This window comes from Bombina bombina, chromosome 3 (genome assembly GCF_027579735.1).
Source record: "Bombina bombina isolate aBomBom1 chromosome 3, aBomBom1.pri, whole genome shotgun sequence".
Taxonomy (NCBI): domain Eukaryota; kingdom Metazoa; phylum Chordata; class Amphibia; order Anura; family Bombinatoridae; genus Bombina; species Bombina bombina.
Genome location: NC_069501.1, coordinates 1152744497 through 1152771187, shown reverse-complemented (window position 1 = coordinate 1152771187; position 26691 = coordinate 1152744497). Strand labels below are relative to the sequence as shown.

General features: G+C 41.0%; 1 protein-coding gene across 1 annotated transcript in view; it reads left to right on the top strand.

Annotated features, from left to right (window-relative positions):
• The window catches only part of ATM (ATM serine/threonine kinase), a 925848-nt gene that overhangs the window by 364484 nt on the left and 534673 nt on the right, over nucleotides 1–26691 (top strand). Inside the window, exons 23-26 of the mRNA XM_053708547.1 lie at nucleotides 7809–7908; nucleotides 8016–8192; nucleotides 23412–23581; nucleotides 25147–25393. Coding sequence (XP_053564522.1) covers nucleotides 7809–7908; nucleotides 8016–8192; nucleotides 23412–23581; nucleotides 25147–25393 — 694 coding nt within the window. The remainder of the gene's footprint in view (nucleotides 1–7808; nucleotides 7909–8015; nucleotides 8193–23411; nucleotides 23582–25146; nucleotides 25394–26691) is intronic.

The window sequence follows — 26691 nt, the reverse complement described above, 5'->3', positions numbered from 1 at the left end:
TGTCTCGGATTCTCACATAGGCAGAAACAAATTCTTGTCTATTCTCTGCAACGCATATTCCATGAGTGAAAAATTGTGAGGCAGACTTTCTCATTAGTCAATCTCAGCATCTAGGGGAGTTGTCTCTTCACCAGGATGTGTTCAATCAGATTGTGGATCTTTGCGGTCTTCCAGAGATAGATCTGATGGCCTCTTGTTTGAACAACAAACTTCCCAGGTACTTTGCGAGGTCCAGAGATCCTCAGGCCTTTTCAGCCTGCTTATCTTTTTCCACCTCTAGTACTTCTTCCCGTAGTAACTTCCAAGGTAAGGCTAGAGAAGTTGTCTGTAATCCTGATTGCCCCTCAGGATTTGGTATGCATATCTATTTCAGATGTGCAGTGTCCCTTTATGGCCTCTGTGGTCAGACATTCTGTCCCAAGGTCCATTTTTCCATCCGGATCTTAAGTCTCTGAACTTGATGGCATGGAAATAAAAGCACTTAGTCCTTTGATTCTGTGATTGAAACCTTGATTCAGGCTCGTAAGCCTGTAACTAGGAAATCTATCAAAAGGTGTGGAAAGCCTTTATTTCTTTGTGTATATATGTTTTTTCTTTGCATTCTTTCAATATTCCTACGATTTTGCAGTTTTTGCAAGATGGTCTAGATAAGTGTCTAGCTGCCCGTTATTTGAAGGGGCAGACTTCTGCTCTTTCAGTCTTGTTCCACAGAAAGATCTTTAATCTTCCTGATATTCATAGTTTTGTTCAGGCTCTGGTTTGTATTAAACCTCTTATCTATTTCTCCTCCATGGAATCTTAACTTGGTGTTAAGGGTTTTGCAGGCTCCTCCTTTTGAACCTATGCATTAAATGGACATTAAACTACTTTTCTTTCATGTCCATGAGCTAGTGACGTATGGGATATACATTCCTACCAGGAGGGGCAAAGTTTCCCAAACCTTAAAATGCCTATAAATATACCCCTCACCACACCCACAATTCAGTTTTACAAACTTTGCCTCCTATGGAGGTGGTGAAGTAAGTTTGTGCTAGATTCTACGTTGATATGCGCTCCACAGCAGGTTGGAGCCCGGTTTTCCTCTCAGCGTGCAGTGAATGTCAGAGGGATGTGAGGAGAGTATTGCCTATTTTGAATGCAGTGATCTCCTTCTACGGGGTCTATTTCATAGGTTCTCTGTTATCGGTCGTAGAGATTCATCTCTTACCTCCCTTTTCAGATCGACGATATATTCTTATTTATATACCATTACCTCTGCTGATTTTCGTTTCAGTACTGGTTTGGCTTTCTACAAACATGTAGATGAGTGTCCTGGGGTAAGTAAGTCTTATTTTCTGTGACACTCTAAGCTATGGTTGGGCACTTTGTTTATATAGTTCTAAATATATGTATTCAAACATTTATTTGCCTTGACTCAGGATGTTCAACATTCCTTATTTTCAGACAGTCAGTTTCATATTTGGGATAATGCACTTGAATCAATTATTTTTCTTACCTTAAAAATTTGACTTTTTTTCCCTGTGGGCTGTTAGGCTCGCGGAGGCTGAAAATGCTTCATTTTATTGCGTCATTCTTGGCGCAGACTTTTTTGGCGCAAAAAATCTTTTCTGTTTCCGGCGTCATACGTGTCGCCGGAAGTTGCGTCATTTTTGACGTTCTTTTGCGCCAAAGATGTCGCCGTTCCGGATGTGGCGTCATTTTTGGCGCCAAAAAGCATTTAGGCGCCAAATAATGTGGGCGTCTTATTTGGCGCTATAAATTAAGGGCGTCGCTTTTGTCTCAACATTATTTAAGTCTCATTTTTTTCTTTGCTTCTGGTTGCTAGAAGCTTGTTCATTGGCATTTTTTCCCATTCCTGAAACTGTCATTTAAGGAATTTGATCAATTTTGCTTTATATGTTGTTTTTTTCTCTTACATATTGCAAGATGTCTCACGTTGCATCTGAGTCAGAAGATACTTCAGGAAAATCGCTGTCTGGTGCTGGAACTACCAAAGCCAAGTGTATCTGCTGTAAACTTTTGGTAGCTATTCCTCCAGCTGTTGTTTGTATTAATTGTCATGACAAACTTGTTAATGCAGATAATATTTCCTTTAGTACTGTACCATTACCTGTTGCAGTTCCATCAACATCTAATGTTCAGAATGTTCCTGATAACATAAGAGATTTTGTTTCTGAATCCATCAAGAAGGCTATGTCTGTTATTCCTCCTTCTAGTAAACATAAAAAATCTTTTAAACCTTCTCTTTATACAGATGAATTTTTAAATGAACATCATCATTCTGATTCTGATGACTCTTCTGGTTCAGAGGATTCTGTCTCAGAGATTGATGCTGATAAATCTTCATATTTATTTAAAATGGAATTTATTCGTTCTTTACTTAAAGAAGTACTAATTGCTTTAGAAATTGAGGATTCTGGTCCTCTTGATACTAATTCTAAACGTTTAGATAAGGTCTTTAAATCTCCTGTGGTTATTCCAGAAGTTTTTCCTGTTCCTAGTGCTATTTCTGAAGTAATTTCCAGAGAATGGGATAAATTGGGTAATTCATTTACTCCTTCTAAACGTTTTAAGCAATTATATCCTGTGCCGCCTGACAGATTAGAATTTTGGGACAAAATCCCTAGAGTTGATGGGGCTATTTCTACCCTTGCTAAACGTACTACTATTCCTACGTCAGATGGTACTTCGTTTAAAGATCCTTTAGATAGGAAAATTGAATCCTTTCTAAGAAAAGCTTATCTGTGTTCAGGTAATCTTCTTAGACCTGCTATATCATTGGCTGATGTTGCTGCAGATTCAACTTTTTGGTTGGAAACTTTAGCGCAACAAGTAACAGATCATGATTCTCATAATATTATTATTCTTCTTCAACATGCTAATAATTTTATCTGTGATGCCATTTTTGATATTATCAGAGTTGATGTCAGGTTTATGTCTCTAGCTATTTTAGCTAGAAGAGCTTTATGGCTTAAAACTTGGAATGCTGATATGGCTTCTAAATCAACTCTACTTTCCATTTCTTTCCAGGGTAACAAATTATTTGGTTCTCAGTTGGATTCTATTATCTCAACTGTTACTGGTGGGAAAGGAACTTTTTTACCACAGGATAAAAAATCTAAGGGTAAAAACAGGGCTAATAATCGTTTTCGTTCCTTTCGTTTCAACAAAGAACAAAAGCCTGATCCTTCATCCTCAGGAGCAGTTTCAGTTTGGAAACCATCTCCAGTCTGGAATAAATCCAAGCCTTCTAGAAAAGCAAAGCCAGGCTTCTAAGTCCACATGAAGGTGCGGCCCTCATTCCAGCTTAGCTGGTAGGGGGCAGGTTACGTTTTTTTCAAAGAAATTTGGATCAATTCTGTTCACAATCTTTGGATTCAGAACATTGTTTCAGAAGGGTACAGAATTGGTTTCAAGATGAGACCTCCTGCAAAGAGATTTTTTCTTTCCCGTGTCCCAGTAAATCCAGTGAAAGCTCAAGCATTTCTGAATTGTGTTTCAGATCTAGAGTTGGCTGGAGTAATTATGCCAGTTCCAGTTCTGGAACAGGGGATGGGGTTTTATTCAAATCTCTTCATTGTACCAAAGAAGGAGAATTACTTCAGACCAGTTCTGGATCTAAAAATATTGAATCGTTATGTAAGGATACCAACGTTCAAAATGGTAACTGTAAGGACTATCTTGCCTTTTGTTCAGCAAGGGCATTATATGTCCACAATAGATTTACAGGATGCATATCTGCATATTCCGATTCATCCAGATCATTATCAGTTCCTGAGATTCTCTTTTCTGGACAAGCATTACCAGTTTGTGGCTCTGCCGTTTGGCCTAGCTACAGCTCCAAGAATTTTTACAAAGGTTCTCGGTGCCCTTCTGTCTGTAATCAGAGAACAGGGTATTGTGGTATTTCCTTATTTGGACGATATCTTGGTACTTGCTCAGTGTTTACATTTAGCAGAATCTCATACGAATCGACTTGTGTTGTTTCTTCAAGATCATGGTTGGAGGATCAATTCACTAAAAAGTTCATTGATTCCTCAGACAAGGGTAACCTTTCTGGGTTTCCAGATAGATTCAGTGTCCATGACTCTGTCTTTGACAGACAAGAGACGTCTAAAATTGATTTCAGCTTGTCGAAACCTTCAGTCACAATCATTCCCTTCGGTAGCCTTATGCATGGAAATTCTAGGTCTTATGACTGCTGCATCGGACGCAATCCCCTTTGCTCGTTTTCACATGCGACCTCTTCAGCTCTGTATGCTGAATCAATGGTGCAGGGATTACACAAAGATATCTCAATTAATATCTTTAAAACCGATTGTACGACACTCTCTAACGTGGTGGACAGATCACCATCGTTTAATTCAGGGGGCGTCTTTTGTGCTTCCGACCTGGACTGTAATTTCAACAGATGCAAGTCTCACAGGTTGGGGAGCTGTGTGGGGATCTCTGACGGCACAAGGAGTTTGGGAATCTCAGGAGGTGAGATTACCGATCAATATTTTGGAACTCTGTGCAATTTTCAGAGCTCTTCAGTCTTGGCCTCTTCTGAAGAGAGAATCGTTCATTTGTTTTCAGACAGACAATGTCACAACTGTGGCATACATCAATCATCAAGGAGGGACTCACAGTCCTCTGGCTATGAAAGAAGTATCTCGAATTCTGGTTTGGGCGGAATCCAGCTCCTGTCTAATCTCTGCGGTTCATATCCCAGGTATAGACAATTGGGAAGCGGATTATCTCAGTCGCCAAACGTTGCATCCGGGCGAATGGTCTCTTCACCCAGAGGTATTTCTTCAGATTGTTCAAATGTGGGAGCTTCCAGAAATAGATCTGATGGCGTCTCATCTAAACAAGAAACTTCCCAGGTATCTGTCCAGATCCCGGGATCCTCAGGCGGAAGCAGTGGATGCATTATCACTTCCTTGGAAGTATCATCCTGCCTATATCTTTCCGCCTCTAGTTCTTCTTCCAAGAGTAATCTCCAAGATTCTGAAGGAATGCTCGTTTGTTCTGCTGATAGCTCCAGCATGGCCTCACAGGTTTTGGTATGCGGATCTTGTCCGGATGGCCTCTTGCCATCCGTGGACTCTTCCGCTAAGACCAGACCTTCTGTCGCAAGGTCCTTTTTTCCATCAGGATCTCAAATCCTTAAATTTAAAGGTATGGAGATTGAACACTTGATTCTTGGTCAAAGAGGTTTCTCTGACTCTGTGATTAATACTATGTTACAGGCTCGTAAATCTGTATCCAGAGAGATATATTATAGAGTCTGGAAGACTTATATTTCTTGGTGTCTTTCTCATCATTTTTCTTGGCATTCTTTTAGAATTCCGAGAATTTTACAGTTTCTTCAGGATGGTTTAGATAAAGGTTTATCCGCAAGTTCTTTGAAAGGACAAATCTCTGCTCTTTCTGTTCTTTTTCACAGAAAGATTGCTAATCTTCCTGATATTCATTGTTTTGTACAAGCTTTGGTTCGTATAAAACCTGTCATTAAGTTAATTTCTCCTCCTTGGAGTTTGAATTTGGTTCTGGGGGCTCTTCAAGCTCCTCCGTTTGAACCTATGCATTCATTGGACATTAAATTACTTTCTTGGAAAGTTTTGTTCCTTTTGGCGATCTCTTCTGCCAGAAGAGTCTCTGAATTATCTGCTCTTTCTTGTGAGTCTCCTTTTCTGATTTTTCATCAGGATAAGGCGGTGTTGCGAACTTCTTTTGAATTTTTACCTAAAGTTGTGAATTCCAACAACATTAGTAGAGAAATTGTGGTTCCTTCATTATGTCCTAATCCTAAGAATTCTAAGGAGAAATCGTTGCATTCTTTGGATGTTGTTAGAGCTTTGAAATATTATGTTGAAGCTACTAAGTCTTTCCGAAAGACTTCTAGTCTATTTGTTATCTTTTCCGGTTCTAGAAAAGGCCAGAAAGCTTCTGCCATTTCTTTGGCATCTTGGTTGAAATCTTTAATTCATCATGCCTATGTCGAGTCGGGTAAAACTCCGCCTCAAAGGATTACAGCTCATTCTACTAGGTCAGTTTCTACTTCCTGGGCATTTAGGAATGAAGCTTGGGTTGATCAGATTTGCAAAGCAGCAACTTGGTCCTCTTTGCATACTTTTACTAAATTCTACCATTTTGATGTATTTTCTTCTTCTGAAGCAGTTTTTGGTAGAAAAGTACTTCAGGCAGCGGTTTCAGTTTGAATCTTCTGTTTATGTTTTTCATTAAACTATTTTGGGTGTGGATTATTTTCAGCAGGAATTGGCTGTCTTTATTTTATCCCTCCCTCTCTAGTGACTCTTGCGTGGAAAGATCCACATCTTGGGTAGTCATTATCCCATACGTCACTAGCTCATGGACTCTTGCTAATTACATGAAAGAAAACATAATTTATGTAAGAACTTACCTGATAAATTCATTTCTTTCATATTAGCAAGAGTCCATGAGGCCCGCCCTTTTTTGTGGTGGTTATGATTTTTTTGTATAAAGCACAATTATTCCAATTCCTTCTTGGCTATTCGTTAAACTGAATTGTGGGTGTGGTGAGGGGTGTATTTATAGGCATTTTAAGGTTTGGGAAACTTTGCCCCTCCTGGTAGGAAAGTATATCCCATACGTCACTAGCTCATGGACTCTTGCTAATATGAAAGAAATGAATTTATCAGGTACGTTCTTACATAAATTATGTTTCTTGGATAAGGCTGTTTAACCGTCATCATTTGATTTTTTGTTTCTTCTGACAACAGTAGCAGAGGGATTGTTGTTCTTTCTTTGTGTTCTAATCCTAAAAATGCTTTCCAGAGATCTTTGCATTCTTTGGATGTTGTTAGGGCATTGAAATATTACATTGATACTACTAGGGACTTTAGACAAATTTTTCGTTTGTTCATTCTTTTTACTTGCGCTAGACAGAAAGCTTCTGCTTTTTCTTTGGCCTCTTGGTTGAAACTTTTGATTCATGTGGCTTACTTGGAGTCAGTTCAGCCTCCACCGGAGCGGATTACTTGGGCTTTCAAGAATGAGACCTCAGTTGATCAGATTTGCAAGGCAGCTTCTTTGCATACTTTCACGAAATTCTGCCATTTTCATATTTTTGCTTCTTCTGAAGCAGCCTTTGGTGGAAATATTCTTCAGGCAGCTCTGTCTGTTTGATTGTTTGCCTGTTTGATTTATTTTAAGTGCATAAAAAAAAAGAAAATTATTGGGTTTATGGATTTAATTTCTTAGGGGAAAAAAGATGTTTTAAAACCCCTCTCTTTATATTATTATTACTTCTAGCTTTTTTTCTTCAGCACATCTTTTACCCCTGCTCATTTTGTGGCTCTTATTCCCTTTTCTTACCTCACTTTGCTTGGCTATACTTTAGACTAAGGTATATGTGAGGTGGGAGGGGTTTTACAGAGCTCTTTGGGTTTGGGAATCCTTGCCTCCTCCTAGTGGTAGAGAAGAGTAATTCCCAAGAGTAATGGATTGTGGACTCTCACCATTATGAAATAAATTAATTCATTGGGTAAGCATAAATTATGTTTTTTTGTTACTACTTGTTATTGAACATTTTCTATGAAATTAAATGTTTTCTGTATTGTCCCTTTAGCATTAATGCTAGTAGAAAGGCAATAGGCTTTTCATTCCAGTGTTCTGCTTTATTTCTTAAACCAAGTAGCAAGTGTTGCTTACATTTTATTAAGCTCTGTTTTATGTTATGTGAGTGCTAGGAACAGACAATAACTGTGCCTTTGTTTTTAATGGTGCTATGATCCAAAAATGATTTTTCTTCTAACAATTCTTTATTCTTTTATATACAGGCTATTCCAGGATATTAAATCTCAGCCCCTTCCTCTTAAACCACAACAAAAAGCTTTTGATAATGTGTATTTGAAGGTGCAAGAAGGAATGCGCTACTTGGTACTTGAGTCTTTATCATAGCTTTTTTAAGCAATTAAAATATATGGAATTGTTTTAGTATACTGGTGTATAGTATACACACTGAAAATGACCTCATGTTTTTGTAGTCACGTGCTGGCCATGACCCGGATGAGCTCCTGGACGAACAATATAACAGGAAATCTACTTTGCTAATGCTGATATCTGTAATCATGCGTTGTAGCGCTGTTTGTGAGAAGCAGGCTCTTTTTGCTATCTGTCAGTCAGTGAAGGAAAATGGACTGGAGCCTCAACTCATCAAAAAGGCAAGTACCTCTCAACTTCTAGGGTGACAGTTGCAAACAGTGAATTATAATGAGTCTTCGATCATTTATCTAAGATCACGTGTGTTAAAACTATATCTTAACAGCATGCTGCGCAGGTAATCAGAATGTGGCACTCATAAACAAGTAAGCAGGGGTGCAGGAGAACTTGTAGGCTGTTGCCATGTTTGGCTACATTATTGTGTGCTGCAACAGATTCTAGAATTATCTGCAAAATATCCTTGACCTTCTATGGCATCTGTATATGGAACTTGTAGATGTTGTATAAGCTGTTTTTACTTCTTTTGATCTGTATCTTGCAAATAGCTGCAGTATTCTGGGGATTTTATTGAGGCAGTTCTGACCTCCCACCATAACTCCCGCATAGCCGCCATGGGACTTTGTTGCATTGCAGTATGGCACTGTACTTTTGGCTTCTTCTTCTGAGTTGCCAGCAATTACGTTTTCCGCGGTTCAGATCAATATTCCAGACCTACATTGCATTTTGAGGTGTGCACTGAGAGCAGCTGAACTCCATGGCAGAAGCAAGATCACTCAGTGGACGTGGCAGTGCACAAGGATTCATTTCCTTGGGCTTTATTGGTTAGAGTGGTTGCAAGGACTCCTGGCATTGTATCCTCAGAGCTCATTATGCAACACTATGCTGATCTTTTTTACCTTTCTATACTAAATGCACTGACAGGACAAGTTGGCTGTCAGTGTTGCACTGTGTGGATCACTTGCTCATCTAGATGCCTTGTTAATGCTCTGTTATATTGGTGTGCCTGGATGTTGGGATAGGCTGACACTAAGCTAGCCTCTGCATTCCTGATAATTTAAGTGTAAACAAAGGAGAAGCAAAGTGGGCTAAGGTCAGTAAATGGGATATTATCTAGAAAATGTTCTATCACTAATGGCACCAGACAAGGATGCCTTTTGTCTCCACTTTTGATTGCACTTGACATTTGAGGTTCTTGCAACGCAAATGAGAGCTAATCCTGAACCTAAAGGAATAACTGTTGGTACCTTGTCTTACAAATGCTTTCTTTATGTTGACAAATTGTGTCCCTCCCCACCTTATTGAAGATTCTTCAGGGTTATGAATGGGTTTCTAACTTTTCCAATTATATTAATAAATCAGTTCTTATGAATATCAATACTGCCCCTACAGAAGTGAGTTATGCTAAATCTAATACTAACTTTATAATCTCAGACAGTATTCATATGTTACAGTCCTCGCATCAGAAGAGACATTTGTCCTGGATGGGACTTATTAATGCTGCTAAAATGATGATTTCTCCTGTTAAGTGTGGTCAGTCCACGGGTCATCATTACTTCTGGGATATTAACTCCTCCCCAACAGGAAGTGCAAGAGGATCACCCAGCAGAGCTGCTATATAGCTCCTCCCCTCTACGTCACACCCAGTCATTCTCTTGCACCCAACTAATAGATAGGATGTGTGAGAGGACTGTGGTGATTATACTTAGTTTTTATATCTTCAATCAAAAGTTTGTTATTTTAAAACAGCACCGGAGTGTGTTGTTCCCTCTCAGGTAGAATTTGAAGAAGAATCTACCTGAGTTTTTTGTATGATTTTAGCCGGCGTAGTTAAGATCATCTTGCTGTTCTCGGCCATCTGAGGAGTGAGGTAAACTTCAGATCAGGGGACAGCGGGCAGGTTCACCTGCAAAGAGGTATGTAGCAGCATATTATTTTCTGAGAAATGGAATTGACTGAGAAAATACTGCCAATACCGATATAATGTAAGTTCAGCCTTAAATGCAGTAGTAGCAACTGGTATCAGGCTGTCATGTATGTATATTTACACTTCAGTATTCTGGGGAATGGCACTTCACTGGGATAATACTGTATGCATAAGACTCTTAGCCTAACTTGCAGTGGGAACGACTAGCAACAGGCTTTCTAATGACATTTCATTTATTTGATGTTAAACGTTTTGCTGGCATGTTAAATCGTTTAATTATCTGAGGTACTGGGTGAAAAATTGTTTTGGGCACTGTTTTTTTCCACTTGGCGGTCGTTTTATTTAATTTAAGACAGTTTACTGATCTTCCTCACTGTTGTGTGTGAGGGGGAGGGGCCTATTTTGGCGCTTTTGCTACGCATCAGAAAATTCAGTCACAAGTCTGTTTTCTTCCCTGCATGATCCGGTTCGTCTCTACAGAGCTCAGGGGTCTTCAAAAGTTATTTTGAGGGAGGTAATCACTCACAGCAGACCTGTGAGATTGTGCTTGACTGTGATAAAAAACGTTATATTCTGTACATTTTTTCTGCTATTTAAGGGTTAGTTATCCATTACTAATGGGGGCAATCCTTTGCTAAATTGTGTTTTTACCGGAAAGAATTTGATGTTATAGTTTCTCCGGTTTATTGTTTTCTCAACTGTCATAACTTTTTTTCTGTGCTTCTTAAAGGCACAGTACAATTTTCATATTATTTGTAAATTGCTTTGAAAAGTATTTCCAAGTTGCTAGTTTAATTGCTAGTGTGTTAAACATGTCTGACTCAGAGGAATATCTCTGTGCTATATGTGCTAAAGCCAAAGTGGAGCCCAATAGAAATTTATGTACTAATTGCATTGATGCTACTTTAAATAAAAGTCAATCTGTACAAATTGAACATCATTCACCAAACAACGAGGGGAGAGTTATGCCGACTAACTCGCCTCACGTGTCAGTACCTGCATCTCCCGCTCGGGAGGTGCGTGATATTGTAGCACCGAGTACTTCAGGGTGGCCATTACAAATCACATTACAAGACATGGCTAATGTTATGACTGAAGTTTTGTCTAAATTACCAGAACTTAGAGGTAAGCGTGATCACTCTGGGGTGAGAACAGAGTGCGCTGATAATATTAGGGCCATGTCAGATACTGCGTCACAGTATGCAGAACATGAGGACGGAGAGCTTCATTCTGCAGGTGACGGTTCTGATCCCAATAGAGTGGATTCAGACATTTCTAATTTTAAGTTTAAGCTCGAAAACCTCCGTGTACTGTTAGGGGAGGTATTAGCAGCTCTGAATGATTGTAACACCGTTGCAATTCCAGAGAAATTATGTAGGCTGGATAGATACTATGCGGTACCGGCGAGTACTGACGTATTTCCTATACCTAAGAGGCTTACAGAGATAATTACTAAGGAGTGGGATAGGCCCGGTGTACCCTTTTCCCCCCCTCCTGTATTTAGAAAAATGTTTCCAATAGACGCCACCACACGGGACTTATGGCAGACGGTCCCTAAGGTGGAGGGAGCGGTTTCTACTCTGGCTAAGCGTACCACTATCCCGGTGGAGGATAGCTGTGCCTTTTCAGATCCAATGGATAAAAAATTAGAGGGTTACCTTAAGAAAATGTTTGTTCAACAAGGTTTTATATTGCAACCCCTTGCATGTATTGCGTCTGTCACGGCCGCGGCCGCATTTTGGTCCGAGTCCCTGGAAGAGACTCTTGACTCAATAACTATAGATGAGATTTCAAACAAGCTTAAGACACTTAAGCTAGCTAATTCATTTATTTCGGATGCCGTAGTACATTTAACTAAACTTACGGCTAAGAATTCCGGATTCGCCATTCAGGCACGCAGAGCACTGTGGCTAAAATCCTGGTCAGCTGACGTTACTTCTAAATCTAAATTACTTAACATACCTTTCAAAGGGCAGACCTTATTCGGGCCCGGGTTGAAAGAAATTATCGCTGACATTACAGGAGGTAAAGGCCATGCCCTGCCTCAAGACAGAGCCAAACCTAAGGCTAGACAGTCTAATTTTCGTTCCTTTCGTAATTTCAAGGCAGGAGCAGCATCAACTTCCTCTGCACCAAAACAGGAAGGAGCTGTTGCTCGCTACAGACAAGGCTGGAGACCTAACCAGTCCTGGAACAAGGGCAAGCAGGCCAGGAAACCTGCTGCTGCCCCTAAGACAGCATGAATTGAGGGCCCCCGATCCGGGAACGGATCTAGTGGGGGGCAGACTTTCCCTCTTCGCCCAGGCTTGGGCAAGAGATGTCCAGGATCCCTGGGCGTTAGAGATCATATCTCAGGGATATCTTCTGGACTTCAAATCCTCTCCCCCAAAAGGGAGATTTCATCTGTCAAGGTTGTCAACAAACCAAATAAAGAAAGAGGCGTTTCTACGCTGTGTACAAGATCTTTTACTAATGGGAGTGATCCATCCGGTTCCGCGGTCGGAACACGGACAGGGGTTTTACTCAAATCTGTTTGTGGTTCCCAAAAAAGAGGGAACCTTCAGGCCAATCTTGGATTTAAAGATCCTAAACAAATTCCTAAGAGTTCCATCTTTCAAAATGGAAACTATTCGGACAATCCTACCCATGATCCAAAAGGGTCAGTACATGACCACAGTGGATTTAAAGGATGCTTACCTTCACATACCGATTCACAAGGATCATTACCGGTATCTAAGGTTTGCCTTCCTAGACAGGCATTACCAGTTTGTAGCTCTTCCATTCGGATTGGCTACGGCTCCAAGAATCTTCACAAAGGTTCTGGGTGCTCTTCTGGCGGTACTAAGACCGCGAGGAATTTCGGTAGCTCCGTACCTAGATGACATTCTGATACAAGCTTCAAGCTTTCAAACTGCCAAGTCTCATACAGAGTTAGTACTGGCATTTCTAAGGTCGCATGGATGGAAGGTGAACGAAAAGAAGAGTTCTCTCTTTCCACTCACAAGAGTTCCCTTCTTGGGGACTCTTATAGATTCTGTAGAAATGAAGATCTACCTGACAGAAGACAGGTTAACAAAGCTTCAAAATGCATGCCGTGTCCTTCATTCCTTTCAACACCCGTCAGTGGCTCAATGCATGGAGGTGATCGGCTTAATGGTAGCGGCAATGGACATAGTACCCTTTGCACGCCTACATCTCAGACCGCTGCAATTGTGCATGCTAAGTCAGTGGAATGGGGATTACTCAGATTTGTCCCCTACTCTGAATCTGGATCAAGAGACCAGAAATTCTCTTCTATGGTGGCTTTCTCGGCCACATCTGTCCAGGGGGATGCCATTCAGCAGGCCAGATTGGACAATTGTAACAACAGACGCCAGCCTGCTAGGTTGGGGCGCTGTCTGGAATTCCCTGAAGGCTCATGGACCATGGACTCAGGAGGAGAGTCTCCTGCCAATAAACATTCTGGAATTGAGAGCAGTTCTCAATGCCCTTCTGGCTTGGCCCCAGTTAACAACTCGGGGGTTCATCAGGTTTCAGTCGGACAACATCACGACTGTAGCTTACATCAACCATCAAGGAGGGACAAGAAGCTCCCTAGCAATGATGGAAGTATCAAAGATAATTCGCTGGGCAGAGTCTCACTCTTGCCACCTGTCAGCAATCCACATCCCGGGAGTGGAGAACTGGGAGGCGGATTTCCTAAGTCGTCAGACTTTTCATCCGGGGGAGTGGGAACTTCATCCGGAGGTCTTTGCCCAAATACTTCGACGTTGGGGCAAACCAGAGATAGATCTCATGGCGTCTCGACAGAACGCCAAGCTTCCTTGTTACGGGTCCAGATCCAGGGATCCGGGAGCGGTTCTGATAGATGCTTTGACAGCACCTTGGACCTTCGGGATGGCTTATGTGTTTCCACCCTTCCCGATGCTTCCTCGATTGATTGCCAGAATCAAACAGGAGAGTGCATCGGTGATTCTAATAGCGCCTGCGTGGCCACGCAGGACTTGGTATGCAGATCTAGTGGACATGTCATCCTGTCCACCTTGGTCTCTGCCTCTGAGACAGGACCTTCTGATCCAGGGTCCCTTCAAACATCAAAATCTAATTTCTCTGAAGCTGACTGCTTGGAAATTGAACGCTTGATTTTATCAAAACGTGGTTTTTCTGAGTCAGTAATTGATACCTTAATACAGGCTAGGAAGCCTGTTACCAGAAAGATTTACCATAAAATATGGCGTAAATACTTATATTGGTGCGAATCCAAAAGTTACTCATGGAGTAAGGTTAGGATTCCTAGGATATTGTCCTTTCTACAAGAAGGTTTAGAAAAGGGTTTATCCGCTAGTTCCTTAAAGGGACGGATTTCAGCTCTGTCCATTCTTTTACACAAACGTCTGTCAGAGGTTCCAGACGTTCAGGCTTTTTGTCAGGCTTTGGCCAGGATTAAGCCTGTGTTTAAAACTGTTGCTCCACCATGGAGTTTGAACTTAGTTCTTAATGTTTTACAGGGTGTTCCGTTTGAACCCCTTCATTCCATTGATATCAAATTATTATCTTGGAAAGTTCTGTTTTTAATGGCTATTTCCTCGGCTCGAAGAGTCTCTGAGTTATCTGCCTTACATTGTGATTCTCCTTATCTGATTTTTCATTCAGACAAGGTAGTTCTGCGTACTAAACCTGGGTTCTTACCTTAGGTGGTCACTAACAGGAATATCAATCAAGAGATTGTTGTTCCATCTTTGTGTCCTAATCCTTCTTCGAAGAAGGAACGTCTTCTTCACAATCTAGATGTAGTCCGTGCCCTGAAATTTTATTTACAGGCAACTAAAGATTTTCAACAAACGTCTTCCCTGTTTGTCGTTTATTCTGGTCAGAGGAGAGGTCAAAAAGCTTCTGCTACCTCTCTCTCTTTTTGGCTTCGTAGCATAATACGTTTAGCTTATGAGACTGCTGGGCAGCAGCCTCCTGAAAGAATTACAGCTCATTCTACTAGAGCTGTGGCTTCCACTTGGGCCTTTAAGAATGAGGCCTCTGTTGAACAGATTTGCAAGGCTGCAACTTGGTCTTCTCTTCATACTTTTTCCAAATTTTACAAATTTGACACTTTTGCTTCTTCGGAGGCTGTTTTTGGGAGAAAGGTTCTTCAGGCAGTGGTTCCTTCCGTATAAAGAGCCTGCCTGTCCCTCCCGTCATCCGTGTACTTTAGCTTTGGTATTGGTATCCCAGAAGTAATGATGACCCGTGGACTGACCACACTTAACAGGAGAAAACATAATTTATGCTTACCTGATAAATTCCTTTCTCCTGTAGTGTGGTCAGTCCACGGCCCGCCCTGTTTTTTATAGCAGGTCTAAATTTTTAAATTATACTCCAGTCACCACTGCACCCTTTGGCTTCTCCTTTCTCGTTGGTTCTCGGTCGAATGACTGGGTTTGACGTAGAGGGGAGGAGCTATATAGCAGCTCTGCTGGGTGATCCTCTTGCACTTCCTGTTGGGGAGGAGTTAATATCCCAGAAGTAATGATGACCCGTGGACTGACCACACTACAGGAGAAAGGAATTTATCAGGTAAGCATAAATTATGTTTTTGGCCAAACTCCTTTATTTGTTTCAGGGGTTACCAATTGGCATCCTAGTACAATATCTTACCTCCTTGCAATGATTATTTAACAATTCATATGAACCAGTAATTCGAAATTGCTTATATTTGAGCAATGATAACGGTAATTGGGTGTTCCTAACCTCTTTAATTTTATTGGGTTGCACATTTGGAACGTATAATAGCCTGAAATTAGGCCAGTGAATCTAAACCTTGGCACAACTTTTATTGACAACATTTGTTGTCTTCCTAAGAGATTAAGGACTTGCTGAGATAGATTTAAATAATCTTATCTCCGACACATAAAGGGTTTCGAAACAGCAAGTAAAATATCTAGTACTATTTCAACACTTACACCACTCATGATTATTCTTTTTCAATTTATAACAATGTTGCTAAGATTAATATCTCATTGTAAAATAAGGGCCTTATTAAAACACAGAATGAGATCAAGGCAGAAATTGGTCCTCCACTAGACAAATGGTTTACATACTTCCATGTCCGACATTTGATTTTACACGATCATTAAAGAGAACACGTTACAAGAGCTTGGAGCCCTTTTGAAAATATCTGCATTTCACCTGAAATAACCAGAAAGCATATTCTGTTGTTTATAAATGACTGAGGTAGTTACCCAGATGTAAACCCCACCTTCATAGCTAAATGGGAACATGAGTTTAATAATACACTAGAAGTAGTGGGTTGGAAAAAAGAATCCAAAAAATCATTAATCCACAAATGTGTGTACAATATTTCCTTTAGCTTCTAATTTCTGGAGACAATGTGGAGAGACTGGAACCTCACACATACCTGGTGGACTTTCCCTTATGTTAGATCACATATTAAATTGTATTAATACAACTTAAGGTAAAGATATTCCATTAAGACAGTGATGGTGAACCTTTTGCACGTGTGCCAAATCTGGCACACAGATGCCTCTCTTGGCATGCAAGCCCAGGGCTGCCATCAGGGGATGATGGGCATTGCTGGTGTCAGAGGCACAGTGGATCCGTTGGTCTTGCCCGCTCCCTGACTGCCAGAGAAGCGGTGCTTCCCGTATTGAGAGTAGTGTCCCTTACATCTTGCAGAGACGGCGTTCCTCCTCAAATGTGAGTGCTTGTGTGTAGATTAAGGGTCCTGCGCAGCTATTTTAGTGAAGTATGGGGTTAATGAAGTTGGAAGCAGCAAAGGTAAATGATTCCACTGAGTACATTGGTCTTCAAACAGTGCAGTGAGGAAATACTTAATTTATGTTTATTTAGCTCTCTTGTGAGCTTATTTTACTTTTTTATTCTACTGCTACTTATTTCCTATGATCCCACTTACAAATGCCACTGGTGAGTGAGGCAAAAATCTCAACTGATCATTAAAATGTTTGTGAAATATATACATAAAATGCTTGTGATTTTGTACAAAAGGGCATTTAATAAATTCTGAAATCTCATTTGTGTATTGTTTCATGATGTTATCAGATAACACTTTTGGCTCGATTTATCAAGCAATCGTGGACTGGGTTGTACATATTCGCCTCTTTTCTCCCCAGCCCACCTCTGGCAAGCAGCAATCCGCTGCCGGAATTTAGCATTGCATGTGAGCACTATTTTGCACTTTAGACACAATGTCTCTTTAAAGGGACATGAAACCCAAAATATTTCTTCCATGATTCAGATAGAGAATAAGATTTTAAACAACTTTCCAATTTACTTCTATTATTTAATTTGCTTCCTTCTATTGTTATACTTTGCTGAAAGTTTTATCTAGGCAAGCTCCTGAGCAGTAGGGAATCTAGGTTCTAGCTGTTAATTGGTGGCTGCATATATATATCGATTGTGATTGGCTCACCTATGTGTTTAGTTGGAAACCATTAGTGTATTGCTGCTCCTTCAACAAATGATACCACGAGAATGAAACAGATTAGATAATAGAAGTATTAGAAAGTTGTTTAAAATTGTATTCTCTATCTGAATCATGAAAGAACATTTTTGGGTTTCATGTCCCTTTAAGCTTAAGAGATGATAAAACCTCTTGTAACTCATGATATGTGAGACACATTAGATCTAGAACTCCATTGCGTTAAGAAGATTTTTTTATTTTTCCCTGTAACTATTTATATATACATATTTCTGTTAAGGGTTGCAAGTATTGTATTTTGCTAAATAGTTATTAAATACAGCTCTCATTTAGTATCACATTCAGATTTGTTCTTTATCAAAACTAAAAAAAAAATGTAAGAATGCTTACTTTCTAGTGTATCCAGCTGTCTATATATCTTAAAGAGACAGGAAACATTCTCTTGGTATTTATTTTGGAAAGGAGCAGCAATGCATTACTGGGAGCTAGCTGAACACCTCAGGTAAGCCAATTGCAAGAGGCACACGTGCAGTCATCTATTAACTGCTAGTTCCCAGTATTTCATTGCTGCTCCTAGGTATGCTTTTTAACAAAGGAAACTAAGTGAAGAAAGCAAATAAGATGATAGAAGTACATTGGAAAGTTGCATGTTTTATCTAAATCACTAAAGTTTAATTTTGACTTTACTGACCCTATAAGCACTGTTTCCTTACTATTTTGGCCCATTCTCTGTTACAAGTAATCCTATGGCTACCACTAGGGGGTAAATGTTTGTATTTCCATCTTAATGGGAGGAGACTCCACTGCTTCATTCCTTACTTGTGGGACTTAAGAACCTGGCCACCAGGAGGAGGCAAAGACACCCCTGCCAAAGGCTTAAATACCTCCCCCACTCCCCTCATCCCCCAGTCATTCTTTACCTTTCGTCACAGGAGGTTGGCAGAGAAGTGTCGGAAGATTCGGAGTAGTATCTTATGGAGGGTAGTACTCTTCGAAATGGGACTGGAGTTTTAAGTAGTCTTGTCAGCCTCTCAGTGAGAGCATGGGTGAAAGTTAGAGTCCGGAGATGCAGGGAGAGTCTTTCTTCAAAAACATCCCGACTTAGATTTAACAGCTCCTTAAGCAATCAGCGTTGACGAGTTTCGCTGCCTGCTTTATGCACTCAAGTCCATGTCAGGAGCAATGCTACTAACCTGTCGCACTTAAAGGGCCGTGTTCCTGTTCCACGGCATAGATTCTGGTAAGATCGTTTCATTTATACATATATCGTAACGCAAGAAGACAGGGTCACAGTGTGTCTCCTTTTATCCTTTTATAGAATCCAGGGTTAATATCCCTAGAAAGGGGATTATTGAACAGGGGGCATTTATGCATAATATCTTTATTGTGTTTAATGCTTCGTCATGTGTGAGATGAGGCTCTAGCAATGTGTGAACAGTTAGGTGTAGATCGGCGCGGCCTTTTTTTTTGGCGCGTTTCTCTATAGTGCAGGGGCGGTCCTGCATGGCAATCCATGTGACCGGGTGTGGCCTCTTCAACTTCCTCTTTCCTGATTGGCAATTGCGGGAGACGTAACGGTATTTCTGTGGTCCGTGTCATAGGAGGTGGTGAGTGCCCTGGCCATTGGCTTATAAAGGTGCCATTTAATCTATCTAGTCCATATTAAAGACGCAAGCTATGGAAGACTCTGATATGCTATAGGATACCCCCTCTTTAATTAAATCTAATACCTGTGTTTATTGTGAGGAGGTGCAAGTTGATCCGCCTGCTCAACTGTGTTCCACATTATTTTATAAGATTGCAAGATCTAAAAAGAATAACATATTTAGCGCTACTGAGCTGTCCACCTCTGAGGGTTCTCCATCCTGCGAGGTGCGTTCCCTACATTCATCTCCGATCACATATGCAGCTCCCCAGGGCCCAACTGATCCTCTTGCGGGAGGGGCCTCTTGGCCGACAGATTTCGCTGCTCAGCTGCAAATGGCGGTTTCTGCGGCCTTCCATGCATTACCACACCTTGCCAAGCGCAAGCGAAGGGAAAGACATAGCCTTTCGTCCCAGGGGTCATCTACTCTGTTGGATATCTCTGCTGATGAGGACGCCTCCAACTCTTCGGAGGGCGCTCTGTCTGGGACGAAATTGGCATCTTCTAGACCTCCAGCTGCGGAGGAGCCAGATTTTAAGTTTAAGATGGAGCATTTGCGCTTTTTACTGAATTAAGTGCTTGCTACGTTGGAGGTTCTGGAGCCCAAACTTCCGGAAAAAACATCGATCCATAAACTAGATAGGGTTTACGAGGACAGGGTGGTGCTTAAGACCTTCCCAGTTCCCGTGAAGATAGCTTCTATTATTAAGAATGAGTGGAGAAAACTTGGCTCATCCTTTTCTCCCTCTACCTCTTTTAAAAAGCTGTTCCCCCATTGCGGACTCTCGGCTTGAGCTATGGGGGCCATTTCTATGGTGGATGGAGCTATCTTCACGTTGGCGAAGCAGACGACTATTCCACTCGAGGATAGCTTGTCCTTCAAAGAGCCCATGGATAAAAAATTAGAATCCATGTTGAGGAAGATGTTTCAACTCACAGGGTTTGTCTTTCAACCTGCAGCTGCGATCACTGCTGTGGCGGGAGCGGCTACCTACTGGTGTGACACGCTTTCAGCTATGGGCGAGGTGGAGACTCACCTCGAGGAGATACAGGAAAAGATTAAGGGTATCTAATTCTATTATCTGTGATGCTAATATGCAGGTTATTCCCATGAATGCCAAGACATTAGGTTTCTCGGTTCTAGCCCCAGGGCTCTGTGGTTAAAGTCTTGGTCTGCGGACATGACTTCCAAGTCTAGATTACTATCCCTTCCTTTTCTAGGGAAACTTCTTTTTGGTCCAGGGCTGGACTCTATGATATCCACGGTCATGGGAGACAAGGGTGCTTTCCTTCTGCAGGATAAGAAGATTAAGCCTAAGGGCTCTGCTTTTCGCCCCTTTCGTTTGGACAAGTCTCAACGCCAGCAGCCTGCTGTGAAAACCGAGCAGTCCAAGGGATCCTGGGAGCCAGCTCAATCTTGGAACAAATCCAAGCAGAGCGAGAAGCCCGCCGAGACAAAGTCGACATGAAGGGGCGGCCCCCGATCCGTCTCTGGATCGCATAGGGGGCAGACCATCTCTACCCCCTATGGATGCGAGATGTACAGGATCCTTGGGTTCTGGAGGTTATCACCCAGGTTTACAGGATAGGGTTTAAGACTCATCCGCCCAGGGGCAGATTCCTTCTACAAACCTATCCTCAAGACCAGAGAAGAGAGAAGCCTTCCTAGAGTGCATGAGGGATCTCTCCTCTCTCGGAGTAATAGTTTTAGTACCTCTAGCAGAAAGGTGTCTAGGGTACTATTCAAACCTTTTCGTGGTCCCACAGAAGGAGGGCACGTTCTGCACAATTCTGGACCTAAAGTGCCTAAACAAGATTAATTCTGCCCCTAGTTCAAGAGGGGCAATTTATGACAACAATAGACTTGAAGGATGCTTACCTTCACGTGCCAATCTACATGGACCACTTCAGGTTCCTAAGATTCACTTTTCTGGACCAACACAGTTTGTAGCCCTACTGTTTGGTCTGGCGACTGCCCCAAGAGTCTTTACGAAGGTTCTGGGAGCGCTGCTAGCGGTGGCGAGAGCCAGAGATATTGCAGTGGCTCCTTATCTGGACGATATCCTGGTTCAGGCTCTGTCCTGAAGTCTTGTGGAGGGCCACTCGAGGGCCCCTCTTCTTCTCCTTCAATCCCACGGATGGAAGATAAACGAGGGAAAGAGTTCTCTGGTTCCCAGTAACAGGGTGGAGTTCCTGGGTATGATAATAGACTCCATATCTATGAAGATATTCCTGACAGATCAGAGACGTTCCAAGATTGTGTCCAGCTGTCTTGTCCTTCAGACCTCCTCAAGGCCATCTGTGGCCAGGTGTATGGAGGTGATAGGGCTCATGGTTTCCAGTATAGATGTCATTCCTTTCGCCAGGTTCCATCTAAGACCTCTGCATTTTGAGACAATGGAACAGCGATCACTCAGATCTATCCCAGCAGATTTCTCTGGACAATCGAGCGAGGGAATCCCTCTCTTGGTGGGTCCGTCCGGGACAGCTGTCCCAGGGGACATCCTTCTTGAGACCATCTTAGGAGATTGTGACCACGGATGCAAGTCTATCAGGATGGGGAGCTGTTTGGGGTGCCAGATCATCCGGCGGAATGTGCTCTCCATCCCGAGGTGTTTGCGGAAATCTGCAACAGATGGGGGACACCGGAGATAGATCTCATGGTGTCCAGACTCAACTTCAAGCTACCCAGATACGGGTCACGGTTCAAGGATCCCCAGGCAGAGCTAATAGATGCCTTAGCGGTACCTTGGGAGTTCAACCTAATTTACATTTCCCCCCCGTTGCCACTTCTTTCTCAAGTGGTGGCCGGCATCAAACAGGAGCAAGCTTTGGCCATTCTGATTGCTCCCTTGTGGCCACGGAGGACATGGTTTGCGGATCTGGTGGGGGTGTCGTCTCCTCTATGGTGGTTACCCTGTCGCAGAGATCTGCTGGTTCTGGGTCCTTTTCTCCAAAATCTCGATTCTCTGATACTCTTATTCAGGCCAGGAAACCGGTCACTTGTCGCATCTATCATAAGGTGTGGAGGACCTATTTATCCTGGTGTGAGGAACGTGGATATCCCTGGCACAAGGTTAGGGTATCCAGGATTCTGGATTTTCTCCAAGATGGTCTGGATAAGTGTCTTGCCGCCAATTCCTTAAAGGGACAGATTTCGGCCTTATCTGTTCTGTTACACAAGAAGCTAGCGAAGCTTCCTGATATTCAGTCCTTTGTTCAGGCTCTGTCTAGAATCAGACCGGTATTTAGAACTTCTGCTCCTCCTTGGAGCTTAAATTTGTTTTTCAAGGTTTTGTAGAGGGCTCCGTTTGAGCCTATGCATGCGATTGACATTAAGATTCTTTCCTGGAAGGTTCTATTTCTTCTTGCTATTGCTTCGGCTCGCAGAGTCTCTGAGTTAGCCGCCTTGCAATGTGAGCCCCCTTACCTGTTTTTTCACACTGATAAGCGTGCTTCGCACTGGGTTGGGGTTTCTTCTCAAGGTGGTGTCAGATCATAACACCAATCAGGAAATAGTAGTTCCTTCCTTGTGTCCTAACCCTTCTTCGTCTAAGGAAAGGTTACTTCATAACTTGGATGTAGTTCGAGCCTTGAGGTTTTATCTTCAGGCCACAAAGGATTTCAGACAGACTTCGTCTTTATTTGTCGTGTATTCAGGGAAGCGTAGAGGGCAGAGGGCCTCTTCCACTTCACTGTCTTTTTGATGAGCGTTATCCGTTTGACCTACGAGACAACGGGACGTAAGCCTCCTCAGAGGATTACGGCTCACTTACCTAGGGCTGTGGCATCTTCTTGGGCCGTTAAGATGGAGGCCTCTGGAGCAGATTTGTAAGGCGGCTACTTAGTCCTCCTTACATAATTTTGCAACATTTTACAAATTCAATGTTTTTTCTTCGGCGGAAGCTGTTTTTGGGAGAAAGGTTCTGCAGGCTGTGGTGCCCTCATTATAGGGTCCGCCTCCTTTTACCCTCCCGTTTTGTTCATTCAGTATCCTCTAGAGCTTGGGTATTTGTTACCACAAGTAATGAATAAAGCAGTGGACTCTCCTCTCATTAAGATGAAAAACATAAATTTTGCTTACCTAATAATTTAATTTCCATCTGTTGGAGGAGAGTCCACTGCTCCCGCCCGTTTCTCCTGTGGACGGACCTAAATTTAATTTTATTCTTCTGGCACCATTTATACCCTGATATTTCTCCTACTGTTCCTTGTTCCCTTGGCAGAATGACTGGGGGGGAGGGGAGTGGGGAGATATTTAAGCATTTGGCTGGGGTGTATTTGCCTCCTCCTGTTGGCTAGGTTCTTAATTCCCACAAGTAATGAATAAAACAGTGGACTCTCCTCCCACAGATGGAAATTAAATTATCAGATAAGCATAATTTATGTTTTTTTTATTTATTTATTTTTGTACTTTCAAGGTGTTGGAAAACGTTTCAGTTACTTTAGGCTACAGGAGTGTAGAAGACTTCATGATGTGTCACTTAGATTACCTAGTTCTTGAATGGCTTAATATGAAGGATCCTGGATACAGTTTAGCAACTTTCCCTTACATCTTGTTAAATTATTCAACACTCCAAGACTTTTATAGGTATGTAAACTAGATTTACCTTTAAGCCATTATTTTGAATATACATTAAATATATATATAGCACTTGATAAGTTATTACATTGGGCTGTTATAATGTATAAATGTTTCTTGATCCTTCCACAGTCTCCCACTTCCATGTTCTTCCCCAATATAATATTGTGTCCAACATGTGTCTTGGTTGGGGTTGTCAGAATGTAATGAGTAAAAACTGCCTTGATGGTATATATTACCCAGTTTCATGTATATCAGAGATGGCAGCTTCCTACTACATGGGGGCCACAGATCAATATTTTAGAAGCCTTAATAGCCACATATACAATTATGCCATTAAGCAGACAAATAATCTTTCCTAAAAATGTTCAGTGGCAAATGGACAGATTAATGTAAGGTTGCTCATCCTTCAGAGGGCTCTTTTAAAGTTGTGGTCACCCCAGAGCGCACATCTTTAATTAATTTTTTTCCTAGGGCCACATAAACAATGGCACATGTTGTTTGTTCTGATTTTCCCAAAAGGCCGTCCCAGATGTGTATATGATGGAGCTGTAGTTGAACATATTAAGAATAATTGTTGCACAAAATATGGTTAAAGGAACATAAAACCCAAAGTCTTTCTCTCAGCATTCAGATAGAGCATACAAATTTTAAACTACTTTGCAGTTTACTTCTTTTAGCAAATTTGCTTTATTTTGGTATGTTTAGTTGAAGGTGCAGCAATGCACTACTGAGAGTTAGCCAAACACATTGGTTGAGCCAATGACAACAGGCCAGCAGCTAGCACCCAGTAGTGCATTGCCTACCTAGTTATGTTTTTCAACAAATGATACCAAGAGATCAAAGCAAATAATATAATAGAACTAAATTGGAAAGTTCCTTAAAATTGCATGTTCTATCTGAATGGTGAAAGAAACATTTTGGACACTAAACCCAAAATATTTCTTCATTCTCTTGCTATCTTTATTTAAAAAGCAGGAATGTAATGCATAGGAGCCGGCCTATTTTTAGTTGACAACCTGGGTTTGGATTATGCTTGGTTATTGGTGGGTAAATGTCAGCCTCCAATAAGCAAGCGCTATCCATAGTGCTGAACCGGCTGCTAAGCTTTACATTCTTGCTTTTTAAATAAAGATAGCAAAAGAACAAAGAAAAATTGATAATAGGAGTAATTTAGAAAATTGCTTAAAATTTCATGCTCTATCTGAATCATGAAAGAAAAAAAATGTGGGTTTAGTGTCCCTTTAATTAAAAGCTGATTACATTTAAGATGAAACTAACAGGAAGTGCATGATTATGTACAACTGACTCCTGTGAAACTATTGGTCTTTGGTTGATGGGGCAACTCCCACAGAAAATGATTGATTTATTTAGCACAGGAACATTAAATAAAAAAAAAAAAAAAAAAAAAGCATTAACACATTTTACTACATATCTCATTAATTTAAATTTGGATTTGAAAATGACCTTTTAACAGTTGCAGCAGCAGTTTTGTATGCACATATATTAACTTTTAAAGTACACCTTAGTATTTGTTAGTTTTTATTTCTAGTAAATCACGGGTTTTTTTGCAGCTGTTGTTACAAAGTTCTCATCCCACATTTGGTAATCCGAAGTGAGTTTGAAGTTGTAAAGTCCATTGCTCAATGCATTGAAAAAGACTGGAAGGCTCTGCTGGCTGATTGCTTCCCGAGAATTCTAGTTAACATTCTCCCATACTTCGCTTATCAATGTGCTGAGGATGCAGATATGGCAAAGAAAAGAGAAATTGCTACAAATGTTTATGATTTGCTGCAGGATGAAAACTGCTTGGGTAAACAGGTACACATATTTTCTTATATCTTTAGATAAACAATGTATTTATTTAATGGACAATAAATTAATGAGTAACTTTATTGCATTTCAAGCGTTGCAATATGCTGATGCAAGAGGTTCCTGGCTCCCTATCAAAAACCGAGATAAAGAACAGTTTGGCACCTGGTTAAGTGCCTTCTTACCGCTACTGTCGGCTATCCTCATCGATCACTATTTTAATAGAAAGCCAGGGGCCTTCTACTTAGCAATTGTTTGAATGTACTGCACATTAAAGAAAATACAGCATCAAATATAGATGGTGTATAGATACATTATAGGTCCTTTTATACAAATATTACTATAAAAATGTGAATGAAGGAAAAATGCTCTAAGCAGGTAAAAAAATAATGTGCAAACGTCTCAGTCACAAAGCAGAGGTTTTTTTTTTCAGAGTATGCTCAGCCCCTTTTACTTCTGAAATCTAAGAAAAGAACAAGTCCGTTAGATACTTACCCCAGCTGTGCACTTTCTTTTGTCACATGCACTGTTATGTGGTAGCCAAAAGAAATAATGAAAGTATACAGCAATGTTTATTTACGCTGCATAATTAAACATATTGGGCTAGATTAGATGGCGAAGGGTTTGTTATCTTTTGCTCGACCTCGTGCTACGAATAACATTACAATCTGGTATTGCAAATAACAGGTTAAAAAACATCTTAAAATGGACATAAAACCCAAAAAACATTTCTTTCATGATTCAGAAAGAGCACTAGATGGCAGCACTATTTCCTGCCATGACCGCTCCAGACATTTACCTTGGTACGTCTTCAAAAACAGAATATCATGGGAACGATGAAAATCTGATAATAGAAGTAAATTGGAAACTTTTTTAAAATGGTCTGTCTGTATCACAAAAGAAAAGTTATAGGTTTCATATCCCTTTAACGCTGCTTATTGCTATCAGCTTGCTCATTGCTCTCATATTACAAGTGAAGGCGTAATCCTAAATACCACTTTAATTTTTATTTTTTTTGGATACATGAAGAAAACCATTATCTTGTGCACAATCAGCTTAGTGCCTAAATGATATTTGCCATGAATTCTTCTGGGCGCCTCTATAGAAGTCTATAATGTGAGGGATTTAGCTCACCACATTATATGATGTGCAGGTGTTAGCGCACCCTAGACTATTGGTTAAGCAATAAAAAAAATAACTTTGGACTTATAGTATGAGCTAAAAAATAGAACCACTATTGATTGCACTTATGTGATGTCTGATATTTTTGCACTCTGTTTGTAATCTAGGTCTTCATATTAAAATCT